This window comes from Mustela putorius, unplaced genomic scaffold, assembly GCF_011764305.1.
Source record: "Mustela putorius furo isolate JIRA1106 unplaced genomic scaffold, ASM1176430v1.1 tig00003972_pilon_pilon_pilon, whole genome shotgun sequence".
Taxonomy (NCBI): Eukaryota; Metazoa; Chordata; class Mammalia; order Carnivora; family Mustelidae; genus Mustela; species Mustela putorius.
Window position 1 is genome coordinate 17,857,976 of NW_025422115.1, and position 26,309 is coordinate 17,884,284.

Sequence of the window (26,309 nt, forward strand, 5' to 3'; positions counted from 1 at the left end):
TCCTATTGGGTGCTTTTCCCTCTAGTTTTCCACCTTTTCTATAGTCACCAGAAAAATTCAATGTGATTATGATCTAGTCCCTGATTACCTCCACAGCCTTACCTCTTGGTGGCTTTCCACAAGCATCTTTCCCGTTAGTAACAACATGATGTTGGCACTTTGTCAGGTGTGCCGCATTTTCTCAGTCTCTGAGTCTTGGTCTGTGATAGTACTCCCCGCCCCCATACTGCTGGGCCAGCTCTTATTTTCCCTCCCTGCTCAGGCTTTGTTTAAATGTCTCATCGATTTCTGCCAGAGTAGCTTACATATTTTGCTTTTGGGCTCTTTGGCCCCCTATACACACCTCTGTCACAGTATTTAACACTTTTGATTGTCTGCTTGTTTTTTCCACTGACCAGACTGTTCATTTTGGGCATGTGTTGGTTTTTGTCTCTGTCTAGTCCATTCTTAGCACAGGGCAGACCATATGGTAAGTGCTGTATATACACTTGTGGAATGACAAAGTGAGTGAATGAATGAAAAAAATCTATTAGGCATTCTGAAAATCTAATATGCTGGTGATAGTTCTGTGATTAATAATAGGTCTCTTTAAAGGCCAGTGCTGTCACTTGACTGTTGTTGCTGAGCCTTGTCTTTAAGTAGTCTACTACTTTTCCTCACTTTTGCCTCTATACTTCACTGGAATGGAGCCCTGGATTAAGAGGTACAAATTTCCAGTTATAAGTAAGTCATAGGAATGTAAAGTATAGCATATAAAATAACTTCATTTGGTGACAGATGGTCACTAGACTTACTGTGGTGATTATTTCATGGTATATGTAAATATCAGATCATTATGTTGTACACCTAGAACTAATGCAATATTGTACATCAACTATACTTCAGTTAGGAAAAAAACAAAAAACCACAGGTCTGCAAAAGTGTAGCTGGTTGCTATTGATCCCAGTTTCATAATTTTTATTACTGTTAGACTTTGTGTGTGTGTGTGTGTGTTTTACATTGCCTGTATTATTTTTTAACGTGGTAAGGTGGCCACAACATAAAATTTACCATTTTAACCACTTTTCAGTGTATAATTCAGTGGCATTAAGTACATTGACATAATGGGCAACCATTACCACTCTCCATCTCAAGAACTTTTCCATCCTCCCACACTGAAACTTGATACCCTATAAACTAACTACAGTCCCCCTTCCTCTGGCCCTAATAGCCACCTTTTTACTTTCTTTCACTATGAATTTGATGGTTCTAGATATCTCATATAATTGGGATCATTTAATCACTGTCCTTTTGTGATGGCTTATTTTACTTAGAAATAGTGTCTTCAATATTGTAGCACGTGTCAAAATTTCCCTCCTTTTTAAGGTTGAGTAAATATTTTACTGTGTGTTTGTACCGTATTTTGTTTAGCCATTCATCTTACGGGGGGACTTGGGTTTGTTGGTTATTATAACCTTTTGGTTATTGTGAAGTATGTTATTATGAACATTGGTTGTGACACCATTACAGTTTTGAGACTTGGATTCTTTTGTGTATTTCAGGGCAGGTGACATTACGGAATTAAAAATTTTGGAGATACCAGGTCCTGGAGAAAATCAACATTTTGGAGACCTTCATCAGACAGAATTAGGCCATTCTGGTGTTGGGTACCAAGTGGGTATCAATCAGAATGGCACGGGCAAGCTGGTGAAGAAGCCAACCTCTTCCAGCAGTGCCCCTCAGAATATCCCTAAGAGGACAGACATGAAGAGTCAGGATGTTGCCATTTCCCCACAGCAGCAACAGTGCTCAAAGAGCTATGTGGACAGGCACACGGAGTCCCTGAGTCAGTCCAAAAGTTTCCGCCGTCGGCACAACTCTTGTAAGTTGAATCAAGTTGATGTATCTTCTTAACCTTGTGTTTCAGGCCTATAAGCTCTTACCCACTGCTGTTCTTTAAAGAAATTCTTTATTGGGCGCCTGGGTGGCTCAGTGGGTTAAAGCCGCTGCCTTCAGCTCAGGTCATGGTCTCGGGGTCCTGGGATCGAGTCCCACATCGGGCTCTCTGCTCAGCAGGGAGCCTGCGTCTCTCTCTCTCTCTCTCTCTCTCTCTCTCTGCTTCTCCATTTACTTGTGACCTCTCTTTGTCAAATAAATAAATAAAATCTTTAAAAAAAAAAAAAGAAATTCTTTATTACCCTCATAAAAAAGGATGCTGGCAGAGCATGATCGACTTCATGCAGGGCTAGTCCCTCAGGATATTAAGGGAAAGAAAATAAGCTATTAGTGACTCACATCAGCTCCTTACTCTCTCCCTCCACTTAACTTCCTTCGAGAAAAGCCAGTGACCTGCCTGGAGTTCACATAGACAGAAGTCATTATTAACTTCAATCTGGTAACTGATGGTAGTAGTGATGTTTGAGTTGAGCACGTGGCTGTTCAAGGGCATTTTTGAGTAACTTGTGATTTGGTTTCCATCCTCAAGAAGACAGGAAGCGGGGCGCCTGAGTGGCTCAGTGGGTTGAGCCTCTGCCTTTGGCTTGGGTTATGGTCTCAGGGTCCTGGGATCGAGCCCCACATTGGGCTCTCTGCTCAGCAGGGAGCCTGCTTCCCCCCTCTCTCTGCCTGCCTCTCTGCCTACTTGTGATTCCTCTCTCTCTCTGTCAAATAAATAAATAATCCTTAAAAAAAAAAAAAAAAAAAGGAAAGGATTGGCCTATGCCTCTCTGTGATCAGACCGTTTCTAACAGACTACAGTTTTTTGAATTTGCTGTATTCCCTGTCCTTACTGACACATCAAGGAGGAAATGCACAGGTGTATTTATGGCCCAGTTTTGTTTGGCACTAACAAATTGTTGAATGCCATTCAATCACCATGGAACCATAGGTAATTCACTAGAATGTGGTTTGCTCTTTAGCATATTCAGTTATGTTATATGTAATGTTATAAAAAGTGAAGTATAGGGGGACCTGGGTGGCTCAGTCCTTAAGTGTCTGCCTTTGGCTCTGGTCATGATCCCGGGGTCCTGGGATCAAGTCCCGCATCAGGCTCTCTGCTTGGCAAGAAGCCTAATTCTCCCCCTCCCACTGCCCCTGCTTGTGTTCCCTTTCTCACTATGTCTCTCTCTGTCAAATAAATAAATAAAATCTTAAAAAAAAAAAAAAAGTTAATTTTAACATTCACCAAAATCTGTATGGTGTCTGTCTTAAGGGGCCAACAGTTTCAAGTTTTGAAGATGCCTTGATTTTGTGAACAAGCTATTGAAATTTTGGAAATTAAGGGGCGCCTGGGTGGCTCAGTGGGTTAAAGCCTCTGCCTTCGGTTCAGGTCATGATCCCAGGGTACTGGGGATTGAGCCCCACGTCAGGCTCTTTGCTCAGCGGGGAGCCTGCTTTCCTTCCTCTTTCTCTGCCTGCCTCTCTGCCTACTTGTGATCTTTGTGTCAAATAAATAAAAATCTTAAACTTTTGGAAATTTAAAAAAAAAATTAATTCTGGACATTTTCCGTCATTGCTTAGGTAACTGTCTGAATCAGGGCACCTAGGTGGCTCATCAGTTACGGGTCTGCAGTTGACCCAGGTCATGATCCTGGGGTCCTAGGATCAAGCTCCACATTGGGCTCCCCACCCAGTGGGGAATCTGCCTCCCCCATTCCCCCTCCCTGCTGCTTTTTCATGTGCCCTCTCGCTCTCTCAAATGACTATAATCTTAAAAAAAAAAAAAAACTGTCTAAATTGACAATAATTGAAAACCTGAGAGTGAAATTGAATTGTTACTTTCATATCCTTGGAAAAAACCGTAGAATGCTTGGGTAGAAAATTCGTTCTTTCCATTTCAACTTTAACCCTCACTACTTCGCTTTATTTTCCCTTTCTAATTTTTAAAAAACGTTTATTTATTTATTTTAGAGAGTGAGCTTGCCCGTGCCTGTGTGTGCAGGATGAGAGGAAGGAGGAGCCAGAGGGAGAGGGAGAGAATCTTTTTTTTTTTTTTTTTTAATTTTATTTTTTTCAGTGTTCCAATATTCATTGTTTATGTACCACACCCAGTGCTCCATGCAACACTTGCACTCCATAATACCCACCACCAGGCTCACCCAACCTCCCACCCCCTCCCCTACAAAACCCTCAGTTTGTTTCTCAGAGTCCACAGTCACTTATGGTTCGTCAGAGAGGGAGAGAATCTTAAGCAGGCTTCATGCCCAGAATTTGGACTCTGAGATCATGACCTGACCTGAACAGAAACCAAGAGGCGGGTGCTCAACTGACTGAGCCATGTAGGTGCCCGTTTTAAAAAGCTCTTTTTCTTAGGGCGCCTGAGTGCCTCAGTGAGTTAAAGCCTCTGCCTTTGGCTCAGGTCATGATCTCAGGATCCTGGGATTGAGCCCCACATCGGGCTCTCTGCTCAGCGGCTCGGCCTGCCTCTCTGCCTATTGTGATCTCTATCTGATAAATAAATAAAATCTTTCTAAAAAAAAACCAACTCTTTCTTTACCAAAAACATGGACTTGTTTGTTTAAAGTTCAAATATTCAAGCAGTTTATAGTCTCATGTGCTTGGAGACAACCTTCATTAGCAGTTTTTTCCTAAATATTTTTTCCGCCTGTTATTAACATCTTACTAAGGTAGATTTGTTATACTTTTTTTTTTTTTAAAGATTTTATTTATTTATTTGAGAGAGAGACAGTGAGAAAGAGCATGAGCGAGGAGAAGGTCAGAGGGAGAAGCAGACTCCCCATGGAGCTGGGAGCCTGATGCAGGACTCGATCCCAGGACTCCAGGATCATGACCTGAGCTGAAGGCAGTCATCCAACCAACTGAGCCACCCAGGCGTCCCTAGATTTGTTATAATTAATGAACCAATGTTGATATATTATTATTAATTAAAATCAGTATTTCATTCTCATTACCTGTTCTTGTCATAGACTTCTGTCCCGCACACCACCTTACATTTAGTAGTCAATCTCCTCTTGCTTCTGACGGTTCTCAGACTGATTAGTTTTGGTGACCTAGACTATTTTGATGAGTACTGGTCAGGTATTTTGTAGAGTATCCTTCCATTGGTATTTGATGTTTTTCTCATGATTAGATTGGGTTATGTGTTTGGGGGAGGAAGACCAAGGTGATAAGTTATTTTCATCACATCGTATTAAGGGCATGTGATATCAGTATGGTTTATGACTTGATGTTGACCTTGATATCGGGGCTGAGGGAATGTGTGTGTCAAATTTCTACTCTAGAGGTTTTCCCACCCCCTTCCATATTGAAAGGACATCTGTGTCCATACCTAAGGAGTAGAAAGATATGCAGTGTATCTGCATAAATTATTCGGAATTCTTCTACGTCAGAGATTTGTCTCTTCTCCCCTGTTGACTCAGTTAAGTATTTTTTATCATTGAGGACTCATAGTTATCTTCTACCTTGGGTTATAATTCATCACTGCTTTATTTTAGTGCTGAAATTGTTTGTTTTCACAACTGGTAGCTGTTTTAGTTAGCTCCTGTGTTCCTTTGACATTCCCCCATTCTTGTGTGTGGGGGGGTCCCTACTACTCTACTTTCTGGCAGTACAAGATGCTCCAGGTTTATCTTGTTTATTTCCTACCCTACCCTAGAGTCATCAGTGTCTTTAGGGAGCCCTGTTTCTTTTATTGGAGAATGGTATTACAAGCCACTGTCTGGGTGCTAGATGTGCTCATTGCTACTGAGTGTTGCCTTTTGGCTGACAGAGCTAGGAAATGGGTATCTGTATACATGTATAGATGTGTATCTATTATTTTCTATATGACTTTCTGTACTATATTAAGTTAATGTGAGTTCATACGGTTGTGTCCAACTCTAACCCATTACCATGTCGCCTCATTCTAGCTGCCTCCTTTTTTTATGTGTAACTTCTCACTCTAACAATGAGAGACCTGTCTCCTACTATCTGCCATCCATTAGCTTAAACGATTCCATTCTGCATGGTTATAGCACTATCAGAGTTAACAACCTGCACCCACACTCCCTTCATTGACTTTTTTGTACTTTGTAGCAGATTGTTTTGTCCCCTTCTGCCGTCTGTCTTGGGATCCTCCCACCTCCTCAATGGTATTTTAAAAATTTGCATACACTAAGGCTAATTCTTTTTTAAAGATTTTATTTATTTGAGAGGGAAAGTGAGAGAGAAAGAGAGCATCAGCTGGGGGAGGAGGAGAGGGAGAAGCAGACTCTGCACTGAGTAGGGAGCCCGAGGCAGGGATTGCGCTTAACCAGCTGAGCCACCCAGGTGTCCCATGGGCTTATTCTTTGTGCTCTTAAGTTCTTTGGGTTTTAACAAATACAGTGCCTTGTATCCATCATTACAATATTATACAGGATGCCTTTTTCACCATTTCAGTCCTTCCCCTTTATCCTCCACGACCTTTCCCCCACTTCAGCAACTGCTGATCCTTTCACCATTTCTCCAGTTTTGCCTTTTCCAGAATATCACATAATTAAAATCATGCAGTATGTAGCTTTTTGAGACAGGCTTCTTTCACTTAATGTGTGTTTAAGATTCATTCATGTTTTTTTGTGGCTGGATAGCTCATTTCCTTTTAGTGCTACAATATTCCACTGTATGGATGTGTCAGAGTTTGCCTATCCATTTATCTATCAAAGGGCATCTTAGTTGCTTCTAGCTTTTGGTGATTATGAATAAAACTGATATAAACATTTGTGTGTGGGTTTTGTGTGGACTTAAGTTTTCAGATCAGTTGGGTAAATACCTAGGAGTATGATTGCTGGATGTTATAGTAAGAGTATCTTTCTAATTTTCCCCCCCTTACCAACAATTATACCAACTCTCTTGAAAGAGTGCAGTTAAGTTCAAAACAAATAATTTATTTGATCTTTACTAAGTCACTGGTAAAAAAGTGGGATCACTCTCAAAAGCATTCCCTGGTAGATATTTCTTCTGCTTTTGCTGGTTGGTGTTCAAGTGCACATAAATAAGGTAAAGAGGTCATGGCCCTAAAATGTTATTCTAATTCAGAGAACTTCTTTTGAATCCAGGTTAGTGTGGAAAATGTCTGTGGCCTGGGAATCTGATGATGAGATGTGGCTGAGAATTGGTTTATGTTGGAAGGTAGAGTTGCCTTTATTTGTTCAGTGAACCCTGAGTTTACTTAGTAGACTGGTCTGCCAGAGACTTTGCATTTTATGTGGCATTTTAAGGATTCCAAGAAAATAGAGTGGTTTCTTCCCACCGTAGTTGTAATGTAGATTATCAGTGTTTTTCTCATCAATGAATGGAGAAATGGAGGTTAAATATTTTTCTCATTAGAGATATGTAAGTAGAATTTTCTCTGGTCTATGTGCATTGATACTGAGACTAGTAGATTGATAAAGTATAGGAATATAATAATCTCTCTGGTTTTTAGTGTTCTTTCAGGGTTAATGATGAGTTGTAGAGGATTTGTTGGTTCTGGTTACCTAATCCAACATTGATGAGAGATTTAGCACAAGCAGATTTTAATCTCTTCTTTAGGTTGTGTGTATATGTGGGGTGGTTATGGAGGATAGTTCCTGTGGCCTTGGCCATTGAACTGACCACTGAGAGTATTTGTCATGTAGCTGAATGGAACATGAGTGCTGTGGAGTAGAGGGAAAACCATTTGAGACCAGCTAAGGATACAGGTCTGTGTATAGTGTGTTCAGTGTAACAGGGACCGCACCATCTGAGGTTAGAAAGTTTTTATGGTCCTACTGAGGTCCTACTGTGACTTAACCTCCTTGGGTGTGCTTCATCCAACAGGCTTGAAAACCCTGGTGCTGCTGCTGGAGCCCAAGAAGTTGACTGATTACTAAGGCCTGGAATTTGGGGAGTTGAAAAGAAGGTCCCAGATGCTCTCAGTCACTTCCTCATGAAGCCTGTTGAGTCTGACATTAAAAGATTTGCAGTCTGACCTTCAGGTGCCCTTTAGCGTGCTAACTGCAGGACAAAGTTTCCCTTCACAATATGTGTGTGACAAAAACCAATAAATAAGTGGCAGTGAGGGTTACACAACAATGGGTTTGTGTTAAGTTATCCTGGCCAAAGGGCTTTTGTGCCAGAGGCTGGCAGCAAAATGGCACAGGAAGGCGGCCAGCCTCTAGTCTTAACACATATTTGGCCCTTGCAATTGAAAGGTAAAGAAATCTGCAAAGCACTGTTTATCTTTTCCAAGGGAAGTGCTTTTCTCTCTTAGTAGCCAGAGGCCATTTTAAATACAGAGCCAAGACCTTTGGGCTGAGTAACCCAAGTATCAAGACCACTTATTCACCCAGGACTTCGTAATATTTGTATTCACTGTGAGCAAGAGGAAGAATAGGAAGACAACTAAGCATATTGACCTGCCTTTCGTTTACTTTATTTTGTCTTCTCTTTTTCTTGCTGACCTACGATGTCAGTATTTCCTCTTGGAGGTTTTTTTCCACTGTCTGCTTTCCGGACAGTATTTGGAACATGGCTGGTCCTTAGTGTATATTTGTCAAACGAGTGAATGTAAGGTCTGTCTTGAGACAGCATGAGGAAAAACACCTGTTACTTTCTAAAGGCACAACTCTGGTTTGGTTGGAAGTGGTGTTTGTAGAGCCTTTAGGCTGAGCCAAAAATGGCTTCCCGTTTTGCTGCTTTTACCCTGCCTTCTCTTAAATTGATTAATTGCTTATTTTCATCTGTTGTTGTGATAGATGCAGGATAGTTCATGGTCACTTCCTAGTGGGCACAGCTGAACTCCTTTCCTCTGAAGCCCCTGCCTTATGCTCCCTCTTGTATTACTGTTGACAACTTCGTCTTCCTAACCTTTTCAGTTGCGCACAGTTTTGATAGATCCCTTTCTTTCCCATAGTTAATCTCAAGATGGCTTTTCTTTTGTGACCTCTTCAGACTCCTAACTTTTGTTGGTTTTGGGGGGTGTTTTTTGGTTTGTTTGTGTGTGTGTGTGTTGATATAGCTGTTTCTATTCAGAGATTTGTGTATTTATGGTGGGCTAGGCATAGAATTGGGTGACAGTCTGAATGACACGGTTCTGCCCTCTGCTGGCTTACGGTGTCCTTGGGGAGTTAGAGTAAGAACACAGATAACTGCAGAACAGAGTGGGTGGTATAAGTCAAGTGCCAGCTGAAAGGCACCTGCACCGCTGCAGGCAGTCCAGTGGGGATGATCTTTCAGCTGCAGTGATCAGCGTGGTGTGTTTGGGCTGAGTCTGTAACAATAGGAGTGAGAAATAGCTTAAAAACTCAGCAGTAGGGGCACCTGGGTGGCTCAGTGGGTTAAGCCTCTGCCTTCAGCTCAGGTCATGATCCCAGAGTCCTGGGATCGAGCCCCACATCGGGCTCTCTGCTCAGCAGGGAGCCTGCTTCATCCTCTCTCTTCTGCCTGCCTCTGTCTGCTTGTGATTTCTGTCTGTCAAATAAATAAATAAAATCTTTAAAAAAAACAAACAACTCAGCAGTAGGGGGGCGCCTGGGTGGCTCAGTGGGTTAAGCCTCTGCCTTCGGCTCAGGTCATGGTCTCAGGGTCCTAGGATCGAGCCCCGCATCGGGCTCTCTGCTCAGCGGGGAGCTTGCTTCCCTGTCTCTCTGCCTGCTTCTCTGCCTACTTGTGATTTCTCTATCAAATAAATAAAAAGGAAAAAAAAAATTAAAAAATAAAAAAACCCCTCAGCAGTAAGGATGGTGTAGATCAATATGGTATAACCTATAAAAATCATATAAAAAGATATTTGGAGAAATCTTTCATGAAACAGAAATAAGCTCTTTTTAAAATTTTTTTAAAGATTTTATTTATCGGGGGGGGGGGAGCGAGCACAGGCAGACAGAATGGCAGGCAGAGGCAGAGGAAGAAGCAGGCTCCCTGCTGAGCAAGGATCCCAGGACGATGTGGGACTTGATCCCAGGACGCTGGGATCATGACCTGAGCCAAAGGCAGCTGCTTAACCAACTGAGCCACCCAGGCGTTCCCCAGAACTAAGCTCTTACGAAAGAAAGCAAGGTATAAAGTTTTGTAAGATGGATGCATATTGGGTGCATATCGAGCCCTGAGTCGGGCTTTCTGCTCAGCAGGGAGCCTGCTTCCCTCTCTCTGCCTGCCTCTCTGTCTACTTGTGATCTCTCTCTCTGCCAAATAAATAAATAAAATCTTAAAAAAAAAAAAAAAGATGGATGCATATTTTTGACTAAAAGGAAACATGTCAAAATGTTAAGTATCTGGAATTTTCTATATATTTTATGCATTACTATGAACATTTGTTAACAAAAAGTTATTTAAAAAAATTTTTTTAAAAAGGATTTTATTTATTTATTTGACAGATCATAAGTAGGCAGAGAGGCAGGCAGAGAGAGAGGGGGAAGCAGGCTTCCCTCTGAGCAGAGAGCCTGATGTGACGTGGGTCTCGTCTCGATCCCGGGACCCTGAGACCATGACCTGAGCCGAAGGCAGAGGCTTAACCCATTGAGCCACCCGGGCGCCCCCGAAAAGTTATTTTTAAAAAAGGAATGCTTGTTTCCTGTTCGTTTTGAATTCCTTTTTAGCCTTGTGCTATACTGGAGAAGTTTTTTGCCTTTACCTTATATGCTCATTTTCTAGACGTGATCGTCTGTTCGTTCTTTTAACTTTGCCTGGGTCTATCAGAGTTTTGTGGTTTCCCTACTTGTTTCCACAATTGTGTGGAATTTGGAATCTGACAGCTCAGAGCTCAAAACCTAACTCAGACATTATCAGTTTGGAGCATCCTTAGTTTCTTCATTTGTAGAATGCTGATTTTAATCGGGTTGTTTGGAAGACAGACTGAGAAAATGTGTCTATCAAAGCCTAAGATGGTACATAGGCTCTGGAAGATGACAAGTGGAGTGAGTCCTTAGTGTCTTCCTCTGCTCTTGGCTAGTAAAGGGAGACAGTAATAATCATCCTAACTATTTTCTCGCCTTTCTAATACCTTAACGATACTTTAAAGTGTAACAATGAAGTCTTCTTTGGGAAAAAGCTCGTGGTAAATGTTCATGTACAAGTGGATTATATCAGGGTGCTCTGATTTAGTAATAGAAACCCTACTTCATGGCTCAGATAACAGAGAAATTATGTCATAGGTGAAGTCCAGAGTTGGGACATTTCCAGGGATAGTATAATCAGGCCTTCAGTCTTGTTTCTCTGAAGCTCTCCTCTGTGTGTTGGCTTTGTTCTCAGACTGAAACTAGCTGGGTCCAGCAGTTCTGTGTGTCTCATCCAGATTCTTTAGAAGGAGAGAAGACACTGTCTCTTCCAGGGTATCCTCTTTAGCAGGGCTTCTTAACCTCAGTACTCTTGGCATTTGGAGCCAGATCATTGTTGTTGTTGTGGGAGACTGTCCTATGTAGTTGTTGAATGTTTAGCAGCATCCATGGACTCTACCTTCTAGATGCCGGGAGCACTCCCCAACCACCACCAGTTGTCATAACCAAAAATGTCTCTAGACATTGTCAGATATCCCATGGGGGTAATATTGCCCCTGATCAAGAATCAGAAGTTCTTTAGGAGTGAGAAAACCTTTATCGGAAACTGCTGGGGATGCCTGGGTGGCTCAGTCAGTGAAGTGTCTGCGTTAGGCTCAGGTCATGATCGCAGGGCCCTGGGACCCAGCACCCCATCGGGCTCCCTGCTCAGTGGGGATTCTGCTTCTCCCTTCCCATTGCTTGCGCGCTCGCTCTCTCTCTGACATAATAAGTAAAATCTTAAAAAAAAAAATAAATAAATAAATAACAACCTGCTGCAAGAGCTGCCCTTTGCCCTTCCCCCAGTCCTGTCTACTTGACCAGTATTCTTCTCATGCCCATGCTTAAATCAGTTGTTGGCATGAGCACCACATGATTGATTCAGAAACTAATCCATTCCTTCACCTTAGAGGAGGGCATTGTATCTATCTGAACAAAAATGGGTTTTGTTCTGAAGGTAGAGAGGTATGGATGTTGGGTAGACAACAGCAGGGTCTGCTTACAGGGCAAAACTCTAAAATTGCTTATCTGTGGCAAGGGCCTACTGAAAGTACATGGTGGAAGATGTGAGCAGTTTGACTGTCGGGTCTGCAGAAGTGATTGGGGGTGATCGTGAGGGGGGTTGAGTGTAACAGGAGAGGACTGGGGTCACATTATATTGTTCACCATTGACTCTCTGGCACTTAGCACAGATCCTGGTGGACAGCAGATGCTTAATGAACATTTTTGAACAAATAAAGAAAAATGCTGATCAGAATTTTTTCCTGAGTGAAATTTGCGCCCCCATTAATTAATTAATTAATTAATTAGACAGACTGCGAGAGAGGGAACACAAGCAGGGGGAGTGGGAGAGAGAGAAATAGGCTTCCCGCTGAGCAGGGAGCCCAATGTGGGGCTTAGTCCTAGGACCCTAGGACTAAGGTCAGGATCGTGACCTGAGCTGAAGGCAGATACTTAATGACCTAGCCACCTAGGTGCCCTGCGAAATGTGTTTTGGATTCAGTAAGCAGTGGTATGATTATAGGTGCAGTTTGCGGAAATGAAGATACTTATGGAGACCCCCCCCCCCATTTGTGTCTTTCAGATAAACTATATTCAGCTTCAGACAAATTACGCGTTGGCCTATATAGTGCGTTAAAATAAGCATTAAGTGGGGGCATCTGGGTGGCTCAGTTGGTTAAGTAGCTGCTTTCGGCTCAGGTCATGATTCCAGGGTCCTGGGATTGAGCCCCGCATTGGGGTCCCTGCTCAGGAGAGAGCCTGCTTCTCCTTCTCCCTCTGCCTGCTCTTCTGCCTACTTGTGCTCTTTCTCTCTCTGTCAAATAAATAAATAAAATCTTTAAAAAATATAAGCATGAAATATTTGACTCATAATATTATTTCATTAGGTTTCTTGTGCTTCCTCTTTTAAAACTAAACATTCCTGTGACATTGACAACTCTTAAGTGGCTCATCAATTTATTGTTTTCTATCATACATACATATATACATATTATATGTATATATCAGATACAAGACACAAAAGGACAAATTAAAAAAGACTAGATAAACACGGAGTAAACCTTTACAGTGATATTGGTTTAAATTTGGCTCAGTGGTTCAAAATGTTTTGCTTATTAAAAAATTAATATTTAGTTAGAACAGTGAATAACTGTGAGTCATTGACTTTTTTGGGGGTGATGGGAGATGATGGATAGGTTTATTATTGTGGTTGCGGGCATGGTATAGCAAGTGTTTGAATATGTCCAAACTTCTAAAATTGTATACATGAAGTATGTGCAGGTTTTTGTATACTGATTATATACTTCAGTAAAGCTGTAAAAATAAAAATCAGTGCTGCACTTCTGAGCAGCTCAAGCCTGGCTGCATCTTTTCTTGGTTCCCAGGGATGAATCCAGAGCTGCAGTAGACTCTTTGTGTTTCTTTAGTATTTTCCCCTTTGACTAATATTGTGTTTGTCTTCATTTTTGGATTGTTTATAGCTAAGCTGTTCCCCCTCATTGGTAGCAGCAGTGATTAGGGGTTTGCCTTTATGATTTGATCACTTGACCTCTGTTAGGGGATTAATGTTTTCTAGATATCTACTTTGTTGAATTAGAGACTGTTAACAGAGAAGTAGGTTAGTCTTTTTTTAATCTTTTCTCTTTGTCTATTTGTCTACTTTGAGTTCCAGTCAATTAAGACTTCCATCCACACTGGGAGAAGATGGGCTCTTTAACCTCTAGACTGGTCTGTGTTTACTCTTGGCCCATGTCTGAGACTTTAGAATTGGAGCTGTAAGTGCTATTTCTCTCATGTCTGTCTGTAATTGAGAAAGTTCTTTACCTTTACAAATTAAAAAGGATTAAATAACAATTTTTGAAGTAATATTTTATTAATGGTTCAGAACTTTTTTGCTCATTAAACATTAACATTTGGTTAGAAGAGGGCGCCTGGGTGGCTCAGTGGGTTAAGCTGCTGCCTTCAGCTCGGGTCATGATCTCAGGGTCCTGGGATCGAGTCCCGCATCGGGCTCTCTGCTCAGCAGGGAGCCTGCTTCCCTCTCTCTCTCTCTCTGCCTGCCTCTCCGTCTACTTGTGATTTCTCTCTGTCAAATAAATAAATAAAATCTTTTTTTTTTTTTTTTTTTTTTTTTTTTTTTTTTAAAGATTTTATTTATTTATTTGACAGAGAGAGATCACAAGTAGACAGAGAGGCAGGCAGAGAGAGAGAGGGAAGCAGGCTCCCCGCTGAGCAGAGAGCCCGATGCGGGCCTCGATCCCAGGACCCCGAGATCATGACCTGAGCCGAAGGCAGCGGCTTAACCCACTGAGCCACCCAGGCGCCCTAAATAAAATCTTTAAAAAAAAAAAAAAAACATTTGGTTAGAAGAGTAATTAGCTCTGAGTCATTAATTTTTTAGATCTTGATATACCACTAAAGAAAATAGTAACCATGCTAGTTATTTCAGATGAAATTTAATAGAATTGGTTAAGTAGGTGTCAGAATACCAAAGAAGCAAAAGGAGACATTGAGGGAGAGGAAGCCGGGAAGAGATTCTGTTGTCAGAACGTGGACATTCAGAGAACGGGCTTCCCAGAGCCACTGGTGGTTCTTCAGGGAGTTGCAGTGAAGCTTGTTCTGTCTACACCAGCCGAAAAGAAAAACTGGAGACTGGAACCAGCTGGCAGGGCAGTGCTGGTGCAGATAGCAAGCAAACAAGGAGGAAGTCCCTTCTCATTCCTCCTTCCTTTCTCTTTCCATTCTCTTCAGGTAACTACTGCTGGTAGTGGAAGCTAACTGACAGCCAGCTAAGGAAAGAAAATTGTAGTTTTTAGAGTTCCAGCCTGGCACTGTGAAGATTGAGTGTAGAGTTGAAAGACAGTAGTTTAGGGACACTTGGGTGGCTCAGTCGGTTAGGTTTCCAACTCTTGATTGGGGCTCAGGTCATGCTCTCAGGGTTGAGCACCCCACATTGAGCTCCCCAAGTTGGGCTCTGCATTCAGCTGAGAGTCTGATTGTCCCTCTCACCGTTCCTCCCCCAGCCTGTGCTCATGCACTGTCTCTCAAATAAAATCTTAACAAAAGACAGTAGTTTAGTGACACTATTATTATTCTTACTAATTATTATTGAAACAGAGGTTCAAAGGACTGATCCTGGGCTCAGTTAATTAAAAAATTTAAAATTTTGGTGCCTGAAGAGTCATTAGCTGAAAAAAAGAAACTTATAGTAACCAAAAAGAATACTTCTGAGAGGCATGATGGAGAGCAGGGCGAGCGAACTTCTGTAAAAGGTCAGATGTTAAACACTTTAGGCTTCGCAGGTTGTAAGGTCTCTGACTTAAGTACTTTTTGTTGCTTTTTTAGCACAGAGGAAGCCTTAGACAATATGTAAACAAATGAGTGTGGCTGTTCCAGTAAAACACTTACAGAAGCAGGCAGTGGACTGGATTTGGCAGAGTCGGAATAGTTGGTAGAGTCCTGATGTACAATATTCACTTACTGTGAGGTTGGTCAGTGATAGGCCGTATGCATTCATGTTTGGAATAACCTTAATACTTTTTAATTTGGGAGACCATCTTCTTTAGATCTGATGAATTTTGTAAGCACTTCATCCTAGCTAAAGAATGCCTGTAAGAGGAATAGGGGAAGTGTTAGCTGTGCCATGCGCTTGTTCAGTTGTGATTGCATTATTAGTATTATTTTAATAATACTGTTTCTTTATAGGAATCTTTCTAAGCTGCTTATTTTATTATGCTCTAATAGCTACAAATTCATACAGTTGCACAACAGTGTGCCTGTACTTACTGCTGCTGGGCTTCTTGTTATATATATTTTACCATGATGAAAAAGAATTGATGTTACGTCTACTTGCATGGACATCATTCTTTCCTCTGATACCTGGAATACTGGCAGTGATCAACTGGCATGAAACCTCATAAGGGTGCCAGTTTCTGTCCATACATTAAATTCATAAATCTTAATTTTTCTACTCTTTTTAGTTAGTGTCTTTTCCCTGCATCCCAGTGGATCATGTTTTACACTCCTGGGTTTGCACACACTCACTGGAGAGAGACCACTGGGCTAGAGACTGTTTTTTAATAAGATGCCTTGATTTCGTATTGAGGCAAAACATTCGGCCTACACACTGGACTTTTTTTCTGGTTGTTCCTCTCCCTGCTTATATTGCTGATGGTTTTATCCTGACCCGTGTTTTCCTGCCTGTTCTTCCATTCCTAATTCAGTTCTGCTTTCTCATCCACATTTCTGTGATACTTGATATAAACTTACAGTATAATTCTTACCACGTTGTATTTCAGTTACTAGCTGTTATAGCTCTCCTCCTTCCTTTTGAGTAGCATGTCTTGCGTTTATACAGTGTATTCCTAGCACCTAGCTGTGGCACACAGCATGCTTTCACTAAATGTTTTTGTCAGATTTTTGGAACTAGAACTTAACCCAGATTTTGACGAGCTTGTCATTGTTTCTTAATTCAGGCTATTTCTGGTGGCTCAGCTAGATTTTCCTCTACTTCATAATTTTGGCCAGCCTTAGTTTTTTTCTGAGGTCTAAATCTCATCTTCTAGCTCAGCCCTTTTCCATACCAATATTTGACATTAGGAAGACTTGGATGTGAGTTCTATTTACATGGTGTACATCTTTCTTTTTTACTTTCTTTCTTTCTTTTCTTCTTCTTCTTCTTTTTTTTTTTTAAAGATTTTATTTATTTGACAGAGCACAAGCAGCGGGAACAGCAGGCAGAGGGAGAAGCAGACTCCCCGCCTGAGCAGAGAGCCCAATGCGGGACTCGATCCCAGGACCCTGGGATCTTGACCTGAGCCAAAGGCAGATGTTTAACCAGCTAAGCCACCCAGGTGCCCAGTACACCTCTTTCAGAATAGTTATTGTAATTAATTTTGTCAATGTTGGTGAATTTGTTAAATATATATTGACTGTTCACTATGTGCTAGGAACTGCGCTGGGGATACAACAGTGAGTATTTTACATACAAGGAGATTGAAAGGTTGAATGACAGGTGTAAGATAATGTGGTAATGAGAACTGCAGCTAGATCCTAGGTCTCCTGGCTGGTCTATAGGGCAGAAGGGAGTTGCTGTGAGAAGCTACTGTAGTGTAGTTGGAATGATATGAGTGTGGGGGTGAGGGGGTTTCCTTGTGATCATTCTAACCTCTAACCTTAATAATTGAGGAGCTCAGTCTTTCAAAAGGAAGCACATTACATTTATTTAAACCATATTGGAGGTTCCATTTGGCCTACCAATAACCTGATCTACCCTTTCAGGGTGGTCGTATTAGGTCAGAGCATAAACTCAGTTCAGGGTTCCCTGGGAATGGATGGTTTGTAGAGTTTTGTGGCGTGTTCTGTCTTGGCTGCCAGAAGACTCGTTAACTGATGTGTGGTGGCCATGTGGAGGGTAGCTGCTTTTGGTGCTGGTGTGCATCTTGGTGTGGTCATGACAGAATCAGGTCAGTGTGGTACTTGTCATATTTGATGGTTCAGAAATTGCTTACCGACACGTGTTAAGTTCTGAGAAGAGAGAGCACATGAACTAAGAGATCTAAAAACAGGTTTATAAATCAAAATACCAACTTAACAGTGATAGATGTATGCTTGGCTCAAGATCTGGAATCTCTTTAAACAGAGATTGTCTCCGGCTGGTGTCTATTAGACTGAGATCAAATTAAAAATCAGAAGGTTGCTTGCTTGGTAAGCAGAGAATTAGGAGTCAGTTGAGTATTCTCTTCCTTTGAGCTTCAGGTTATGAGGAGTTGGCCTTATTTTACAGCGAGGGGGTGGGTATTTCTCTGTTCACTGCTGCTGGACAGTTAAGATCAAAACATCCAGACCTGGGGCGCCTGGGTGGCTCAGTGGGTTAAGCCGCTGCCTTCGGCTCAGGTCATGATCTCAAGGTCCTGGGATCAATTCCCGCATGGGGCTCTCTGCTCAGCAGGGAGCCTGCTTCCCTTCCCCTCTCTCTGCCTGCCTCTCTGCTTACTTGTGATCTCTCTCTGTCAAATGAATAAATAAAATCTTAAAAAAAAAAAAAATCCAGACCTGTGGGAAGCTGTTGTACTCTTGTCCTTCCACTTTTTTATTACTCAGTTGCCAAAAAAGCCTCTGTCATTACTAATTTCCTTATGAAGGATAGAACTGGTAAGATTTCCAGGAGTTGTACTTATTTTATCTTCACTGTTACTTGGTTAATATATGAAATCTATTATTCCATGAGATTTGTGGTAGTTTGTGCTACTTAATATGATCTAGGAATAGCCTACCTTTCTCATCTTCACTTTGATTCCTTTAACACTCTCCATAAAAGACTAATGTATTTTCCATTTCTACTGAGTGCTTCCTGTGGGCACATTTACCTTAGTCCGTGTCTTTTCTCTAGGGTCATCTAGTAGCAGACACCCAAATCAGGCAACTCCAAAGAAAAGTGGCTTAAAGAATGGCCAAATGAAGAATAAAGATGATGAGTGCTTCGGGGATGATATCGAAGAGATCCCAGACACAGATTTTGATTTTGAAGGGAATCTGGCCCTTTTTGACAAGGCAGCTGTGTTCGAAGAGATTGATACCTATGAGAGGAGAAGCGGTACCCGTTCCCGGGGCATCCCAAATGAAAGGCCAACTCGGTACCGCCATGATGAGAACATCCTGGAGTCAGAGCCCATTGTCTATCGTCGGATCACAGTGCCCCACAACGTGAGCAAGGAGTTCTGCACGGGTGAGTTGCACCAGCCCATCTCACTGGTTCTCTCTGCTTTCTGTTATGCTTGAAAGAGAATGACCTAAATTCTGAATCGGAGTGTTGCGGTAGGAATTCACTAAACTCAGTAAAGTGGCTTTGTGGTTGGCTATTATTATTGTCTCTTGGGAATTGTGGTTACTATGGCATCCTAGCTACCACAGGGATGTGGGGGTGTGGCGTAGGGGGCTGATTTCATGTCTGTTTATATCCCATATCTGACAGGTTCTGGTCTGCTCTTTATTTAGTGTGTCGTGATTAGCCATGAAAGGCAGAGGAGCCATCTGTCTAGAGTCACATAATCAGATCCTTGCCTTTTCACTGTGGCTTGCCTGCTACGACCTGTACATTTCACCAGAAGTTTCCCGTTGTTTGTTGGGGTTAAAAACAGTCAGAGATGGACGGTTGAAACCACTGGCTAAAATTGGGGTTTCCATAAATTGTTTACTACAGTGTCCTCATCTCCTCCTATCCCTGGTCAGAGAGGGTTTGGCTAGTCCCATTTCTCACGTAACAAAGTAGTGCCTTGGTATTTCCGTCGGCCATTGTATAGGATAGTCTAGTCTATTACCTCAGTGGTTTTTAAGCTTCTTTTTTTAACATTAGGATCTTTTCTTCAAACATGGCATTAGAGAGGCACCTGGGTGGCTAGGTCAATGAAGCATCTGCCTTGGGCTCAGGTAATGATCCCACTGTCCTGGGATGGAGCCCTGCCTTGGGCTCCCTGCTCAGTGGGGAGTCTCCTTCTCTCTCTGACCCTCCCCCCTCTCATGCGTACTCTTTTCTCTCACACTCTCTCTCACTCTGTCTCTCAAATAAATAAAATCTTAAAAAACAAAAAACCCATGCACAAAAAAAAGACATGGCATTAGAGGCAGATAAAGCCAGCTATGGAGGGTGGGCGCCTGGGTGGCTCAGTGCGTTAAAGTTAAAGCCTCTGCCTTCGGCTCAGGTCATGATCCCAGGGTCCTGGGATCGAGCCCTGCATCTGGCTTTCTGCTCAGCAGGGAGCCTGCTTCCCTTCCTCTCTCTCTGCCTGCCTCTCTGCCTACTTGTGATCTCTGTCTGTCAAATAAATAAATAAAATCTTAAAAAACAAACAAACAGCTATGGGAGAAGTGGTCTGCCTCATCCCTGTCCCTGTCCTTTCCCACTAAACCACATTATTACATGAGATGCTTCAAATAGTTTGAAAACTATTCTTTTTAAATATATATATATTTTTTTTATTTGACAGAGAGATCATAAGCAGGCAGAGAGGCAGACAGAGAGAGAGGAGGAAGCAGGCTCCCTGCTGAGCAGAGAGCCCGATGCGGGGCTTGATCCCAGGACCCTGAGATCATGACCTGAGCCGAAGGCAGTGGCTTAACCCACTGAGCCACCCAGGCGCCCCTTGAAAACTATTCTTATTGAACAATCTTAAAGAGCTGAAGGAGGAATCATAATCATTTTAATTAAGTAGAAAGGAACTAAGTACAATATTCGTTTTGGTTTGAGGGTTTGAATATAGGGGATATAAATTTAGAACAGTAGTAGCAGTTATAGAAAGTGTTATGGAGATGGCTTAATTACATTTGGAAGAAAATCAGATATGGTGTGGCTTTTTTGTAGATAACAGTAAGGCTGTTCTGTATTTAGTTTGCTGAATATAGAAGTTTGCACGTGCTTTCCATGTGGAAAAAAAATAAGACTGTCAGGCTAAGAGTACCAAATTATTTTTCCATCGTTCACTGGGGGACTCGTGGGGATACCTCTTTACCAAGGTAGTTTCCCTAAGTGGCACTGACAGTGTGACTTCCTCTGATTTTTACCACCTGTGTGTAGGCAAACAGCCCAACTCAGAGTCCGGCTTCATTCAGTTGCCAGGTGTTTAGCTTTTCAGAGGCATCCATCGTCCAGCAGGTCTGGTAGCACACTCAGTTCCTGTCATTCATTTGCCCCACTGCTCCCCTCTTTTACTATACTCATTTGCAAAATAAGCTGCTTCTGTGGGACCTCTTGAGCTGAGGTGGTCCAGTATGCAGCAGGTCATTTCCCTGAAATTCCTCAACTTGGGGAGATACAGCCTGCCTTGGACGTGGCTACAGGGAAGGAAAGAGAAGAGAAGAGTAGACTCAAAGAGTCTCAGATCTAAAAGAGCCGAAGAAAACATTGCTAAAGTAGACAAAGGGGAGGGTGGGAATTTTTTCCCGCTACACACTCCTCCTCCCCAACTTGATTTTCACACCTTAATTTAACAACAGAAGTAAAAAGTCCCCTTCTCTCGCATGAAACCATTTTTCCAGAATTGCCATTAATAAGCTTACAGCAGACACATGAGCTGGTCCTCAGCCAAGCCTTCAGGTATGGCGGCTTGTTTGCTGGCGACCAGTTGCACTTCATTGAGGCATGACGATCATGGGAGGCCCTGCAGCTTCATGCCATCTGGTTTTCCTCTTTGTCCGCAGAAGTGATAGGAGTGCAAATGAAGCCCTTTTCCCAAGAAGGGTCTGTGTTGGAAATAGAGCAAGTAAGCCGTTGGCCTTGCTGAGTAACTTCTCCTACATCAAGTTTTTATCTCTGCTCCAGCAACAAGACACAAGTCTCAAAGTCGGTTTCTACTCTTACCCAGAGAGTGTCTGGCTGGGGACACTTTTCCACTTGGGTCTTTTTTTTTTTTTTTTTTAAAGATTTTATTTATTTATTTGACAGAGAGAAATCACAAGTAGATGGAGAGGCAGGCAGAGAGAGAGAGGAAAGCAGGCTCTCTGCTCAGGGACTCGATCCCAGGACTCTGAGATCATGACCTGAGCCGAAGGCAGCGGCTTAACCCACTGAGCCACCCAGGCGCCTCTCCACTTGGGTCTTCTATGCAGATGTTACAGTCAGAGTAAGGCAAACTATCTAGAATACATGGGGAAACAACCTAAGACCATCAAATGTTAGTGTTAGGTTACTCGATCACTTAGTATGATTTTTCTCATTCTGCAGATGAGAACATTGAAGCCCAGAGAGATAATGACTCTCACAAACCTTCTTTATCACATTTCCTTTCACTTTTGGAAAGTGGCTAAGTTGAGGAGGAGGAAGGACGTAGGATCAGAGGAGAAGGATAGTGTAATGGCACAACAGACCACAGTTGTTTCTCTTTAGTGTCCTCAGAAACGGACCAGTTTAGATCAGCAGTTGTGGAGGCTAGCTTGGATAGCTTCCCAGCTAGCTTTTTGGCATTCATGTTCTAGAACCCCAAAACCTTATTTTCTCCTAATCCCCAGGGTAGCAAAAGAACAACATGTTTACTACCCATGTGGTGTGATGGCTTGGGTCTCAGGATTCTGACAGCTTGCTGCTGCTATTCAGCACGTCGACTGCATGCTAAGTGGTGTCAGCAGTTTCTAAGCCAATATGCTGTAATTGCTCACACTCCTCTTGGCAGTACTCTACCAACTGTGTGTGTGTGTGTGTGTGTGTGTGTGTGTTACGGGGCAGTGTTATAAAAGGTCTGTTGATTGGGAAAACACATTCAGGAAGCAACTAAATTCAGCTCTTTGTTTAACCCAAATCTTTTCTCTCTGGAAAGCCTTTTTGAGTCCTTTGACAGTGCTGCTGTCTCCAACAATTGTGGATTGTCAGACATTCCTCCAGCTTGGATTTAGCCTGCTGAATAATATCCAGTGGTTACATACTTGTCTATTAAGTTTGGCTGTAAAATGTGAGATGTGTGTGAGCACTCCATTCAGTGGGTAAGAGCTTCTCAAAGAACACTGGTTAGGAGAGCTGTAAGGCTTCAAAGAAGAATCTTAGTTCAACATTCATATTCTTCTAAGACAAATAGGTTAGTCTAAATACTGTTGCTTATTTTGTGTAAGTCACTCTAAGATCTTGTATTTGTTATTTAGGTGTATTAGGAAGGGGCGCCTGGGTGACTCAGTTAAGCATCTGAGTCTTGATTTTGGCTCTGATCTTAGGATTGAGCCCTACATGGTGCTCCGTGCTCAGCGGGGCATCTGCTTGAGGACCCCCCCCACCCCCTGCCATGCGCATGTGCTCACGTGCACTCTCTCTCAAATAAATACATTATATTTTTTAATCTTAAAAAGATGTATTAGGGGCGCCTGGGTGGCTCAGTGGGTTAAGCCCCTGCCTTCGGCTCAGGTCATGATCTCAGGGTCCTGGGATTGAGTTTCGCATCGGACTCTCTGCTCAGCAGGGAGCCTGCTTCCTCCTCTCTCTCTGCCTGCCTCTCTGCCTACTTGTGATCTCTCTCTGTCAAATAATAATAATAAAAAAAGATGCATTAGGAAGCAGCATATATGTACCATATATGCCTGGAGTCCAGTGAGTGTGGACATTAATTGTACTAAATGTTGAGAGGCAGAAGAGGTCCTGAAGGCTGGACTGATCAGGAATGGGTTCACAAAGGGAGCAGGACAGAAGCCTTGAAGCATGTGCAGGGTTTCACCAGACAGAGAGGAAGAGGGAATATGTGGATAGGCTGGTAGGTGCTGGTGAATAGTGAGAGTAAAGGGCCTTATGGGAAATTGGCCATCGGCTGGTTTGGCCAGGCCAGAGAGTGTTTGTGTGGGGGAGTAGCAGGAATTAAATAAGCCTTGGACCACAAGAACACAGAGCCTTATGTGTGTACGTTATCCTTGTCCTGTGCCATAGGGAACAACTGAAGAATTCTGAAAATGACATGATCCCAATCTCATTTAGGAAGACTTAGAGACTTTTTTTTTAAAATAAAGATTCTATTTATCTACTTGACAGAAAGAGAAAAAAACACAAGCAAGGGGAGTGGCAGGCAGAGGGAGAGAGAAGCAGCCTGATGGAGGGCTTCATCCCGGGATCCTGGGATCACGACCTGAGCCAAAGGCAGACACTTAACTGACTGAGCTACCCAAGTGCCCCAGGAAGATTTAGAGTCTCTCTCTCTCTCTCTCTCTTTTTTTTAAAATTAACATAAAATGTATTATTTGCTTCAGGGGTACAGGTCTGTGAATCATCAGTCTTATTACACAGTTCACAGCGCTCACCATATCACAGGCCTTCCGCTATGTCTGTAACCCAGCCACCCTGTCCCTCCCTGCCCCAGATTTAGAGCCTTGAGGAAGACTGGTCTCATAGATTTCAGGGTGGAATGAGAGGAGAGAGACCGTTGTAGGAAGACTAGGTTCCTGACGTAACTAATGGACCAGAGGTTTGGACTGCTGAATGGAAAGGAAGAAAAGGTGTTGAAAGAAATGACAAAGGGAATTGATAGTTGAGAGCAGTTGGAAAAGGGTTGAGTGAGCGGAGGACTCAAAGGCATTGAACCTGTGGGGCAGGAAGAATGGCAGTGAAAGTCTGGTTGTCATTAGGTTGCCTGAGTCTGCAGCAGGCCTAGTCTGCATGGTTTTGTGATTTCCCTCCTGTGGTGCTCTGCGGTTGAGCTCGGAGAAAGCAAATAGTAGAGGTACCACACTGAGAGAGAGGTCAGAGAGCTATTAAAAGGTTCAATGAGGAAGCTTCTGTAGAATCAAAGAATGGAGTTATATAGCCAAATGAGGGCTACTGAGCCTGTTTCCTTATCTGTAAAGTGGGATAAAATTGTAAACTAAATGAGATCATGTGGAAAAGCAGCTAGTGCAATGCCCAGTTTATGATTGTTAGTCAGTTTTTGAGTTCAAATATGAATTGCAGAGGTGGCCTCAGTAAGGTTATTTCAAAGCATCTACATTTGTAAAATTTCTATTGTGTGTGAGGTAGCATTCTAGATCCTCTGGGTAAGTTCTTGTCATCCCAGGGGCCTTACAGAGGAGCCAAATGTTACAGAGTAATTTTACAGAGTACTCTGTAACCAAATTACAGCAGTGTGTGCAGGGTTTGGAGGTGGCAGCAAGGGGATGGTGGGAGCCTGGTTCGGGAGAAGAAACATTATTATGATCAGTGTCATAGCATTGAAAGTTCATTGGATATTTACTGTGTCACAGGCACCATTCTAAGCACTTCACGTTTGTCACAGTTTTCATGGCGTATCTATGAGATTGCACTGTTCTCCCCATTTTGTTATTATCCCTGTTTTCTTGGCATTAAGTGATCCAGTAAGCCTTTCAAACCAGGAGTGACTTTAAAAAGTGTCTCAAATTGTTCGTTTCCTGAATGCTAATAAATTCTTCTTAGGTATATTTATTCAAGAATCCTTCCTATTGGGTTGAATTCTTATTTAACTTCTGCCATTTGTGTTCCACTGTGTAGCCTCCTTCTGCCTCCAAGTGTTCAAAAGCCCAGATGGGAGGCAGCGGGGTGCTGTTGATGCAGACAGTGAGTGGCTGCGGTTGTCCCATTTGCTTTGCCCGAAGGCTGTTCTTTTGCCGCAATACTGTCTGCCTGCTGAGATTTGGGGAGCAGCAAGTATATGAGGAGGATGAGCTGAGGTAGAGTTACTATTTACTGTCTTGCAAAAGGATCAAGTCGGGATTGAGTGAGGCACTCTGGCCTGAGCTCCCTTTGAGTCTGGCATCACTTAAACATGCCTGTTACTCTTGGTAAGAGCAGTCATGGTTCCTTCTCTGGAGGGAGTTGCTGGTGAAGCCACAGTTGGTTTATTCCTGCTGCTTTATGGCTTCCCTCTTTACTCTTCCCACCTTGGCTAGCTAAATTTTTGAACTTCAATGGGGATGTGTCTTGCCCTCAGGACAAGCTTGACCTTCACTCACTTTTGAGGCTGGCAATTGTCTTCCACAGCTAGTGTTCCATTTCTGCCTCTGAACTCTGGCTGCCTTCTCTTGCTTCTTGTCAAGAGTCCCTTAAGAAATATTCACATGCTTTTAAGACCAGCAATGTTCGTATCTCTTGAAGAACAGATAATCAGGAAATCTGCTTTGGGTTTGTATGTATGTTCAGCAGGAATTCAGAAAGAAATAAATCTTTGAGTTTAGAAGTGGCCATTGAAGAATTTTACCCGCAGGTGGTGAGACCTCCTTCAGTAATCATGGTCTTGAGAGCCACAGAGATGCACTGGGAGGTAAATTCTAGGAGATGGTCTGGATCAGAACATCTGCCCTGTCACACTTGTGCTGGAGCAGGTTCTGATGTAACTTTTCACGGAACAGAGGTAATGAACCAAGTTTCTGAAATGGTGTCTGCAGGCAAAATTCCTTGACAGTGACCTGGTTGATTTTAGGAACCTCAGGTTCTAAGCAGTTCTCCCAGTGCCAGGAGTTGAGGGAGTAGACAGTCCCTTTAATGTGGTGTCCTTTGGAGTTTCTGGGCCTGGATAATCAGATGGATACTTGTAGACCTGAAGGGCTTGGTTGAACTCATTGGTAGTCTTAAGAGGTTTTAGGGCTACATTGTTAAGACAGGTGTCTTGGGGGGTGTGCCTGGGTGGCTCAGTGGGTTAAGCCTCTGCTTTCAGCTCAGGTCATGATCTCAGGGTCCTAGGATCAAGCCCCGCATCGGGCTCTCAGCTTGGTGGGGAGTCTGCTTCCCCCTCTCTCTCTCTGCCTGCCTCTCTGCCTACTTATGATCTCTGTCTGTCAAATAAATAAATAAAGTCTTAAAAAAAATTTTTTTTAAATTCAAATTAAGGTGGGGGAGGATGTGGAGCCTTGGTACTTTATGGCCTGACACCTGAGAGAGATAGAGTG

General features: G+C 42.7%; 1 protein-coding gene across 2 annotated transcripts in view; it reads left to right on the plus strand.

The window, feature by feature from the left end:
* Positions 1 to 26,309, plus strand: part of EDC3 (enhancer of mRNA decapping 3) — a 61,827-nt gene that overhangs the window by 20,669 nt on the left and 14,849 nt on the right. For both annotated transcript variants that reach the window (XM_004758421.3, XM_045070697.1), the window contains exons 3-4: positions 1,542 to 1,861; positions 18,343 to 18,678. In XM_004758421.3, coding sequence (XP_004758478.1) covers positions 1,542 to 1,861; positions 18,343 to 18,678 — 656 coding nt within the window. The remainder of the gene's footprint in view (positions 1 to 1,541; positions 1,862 to 18,342; positions 18,679 to 26,309) is intronic.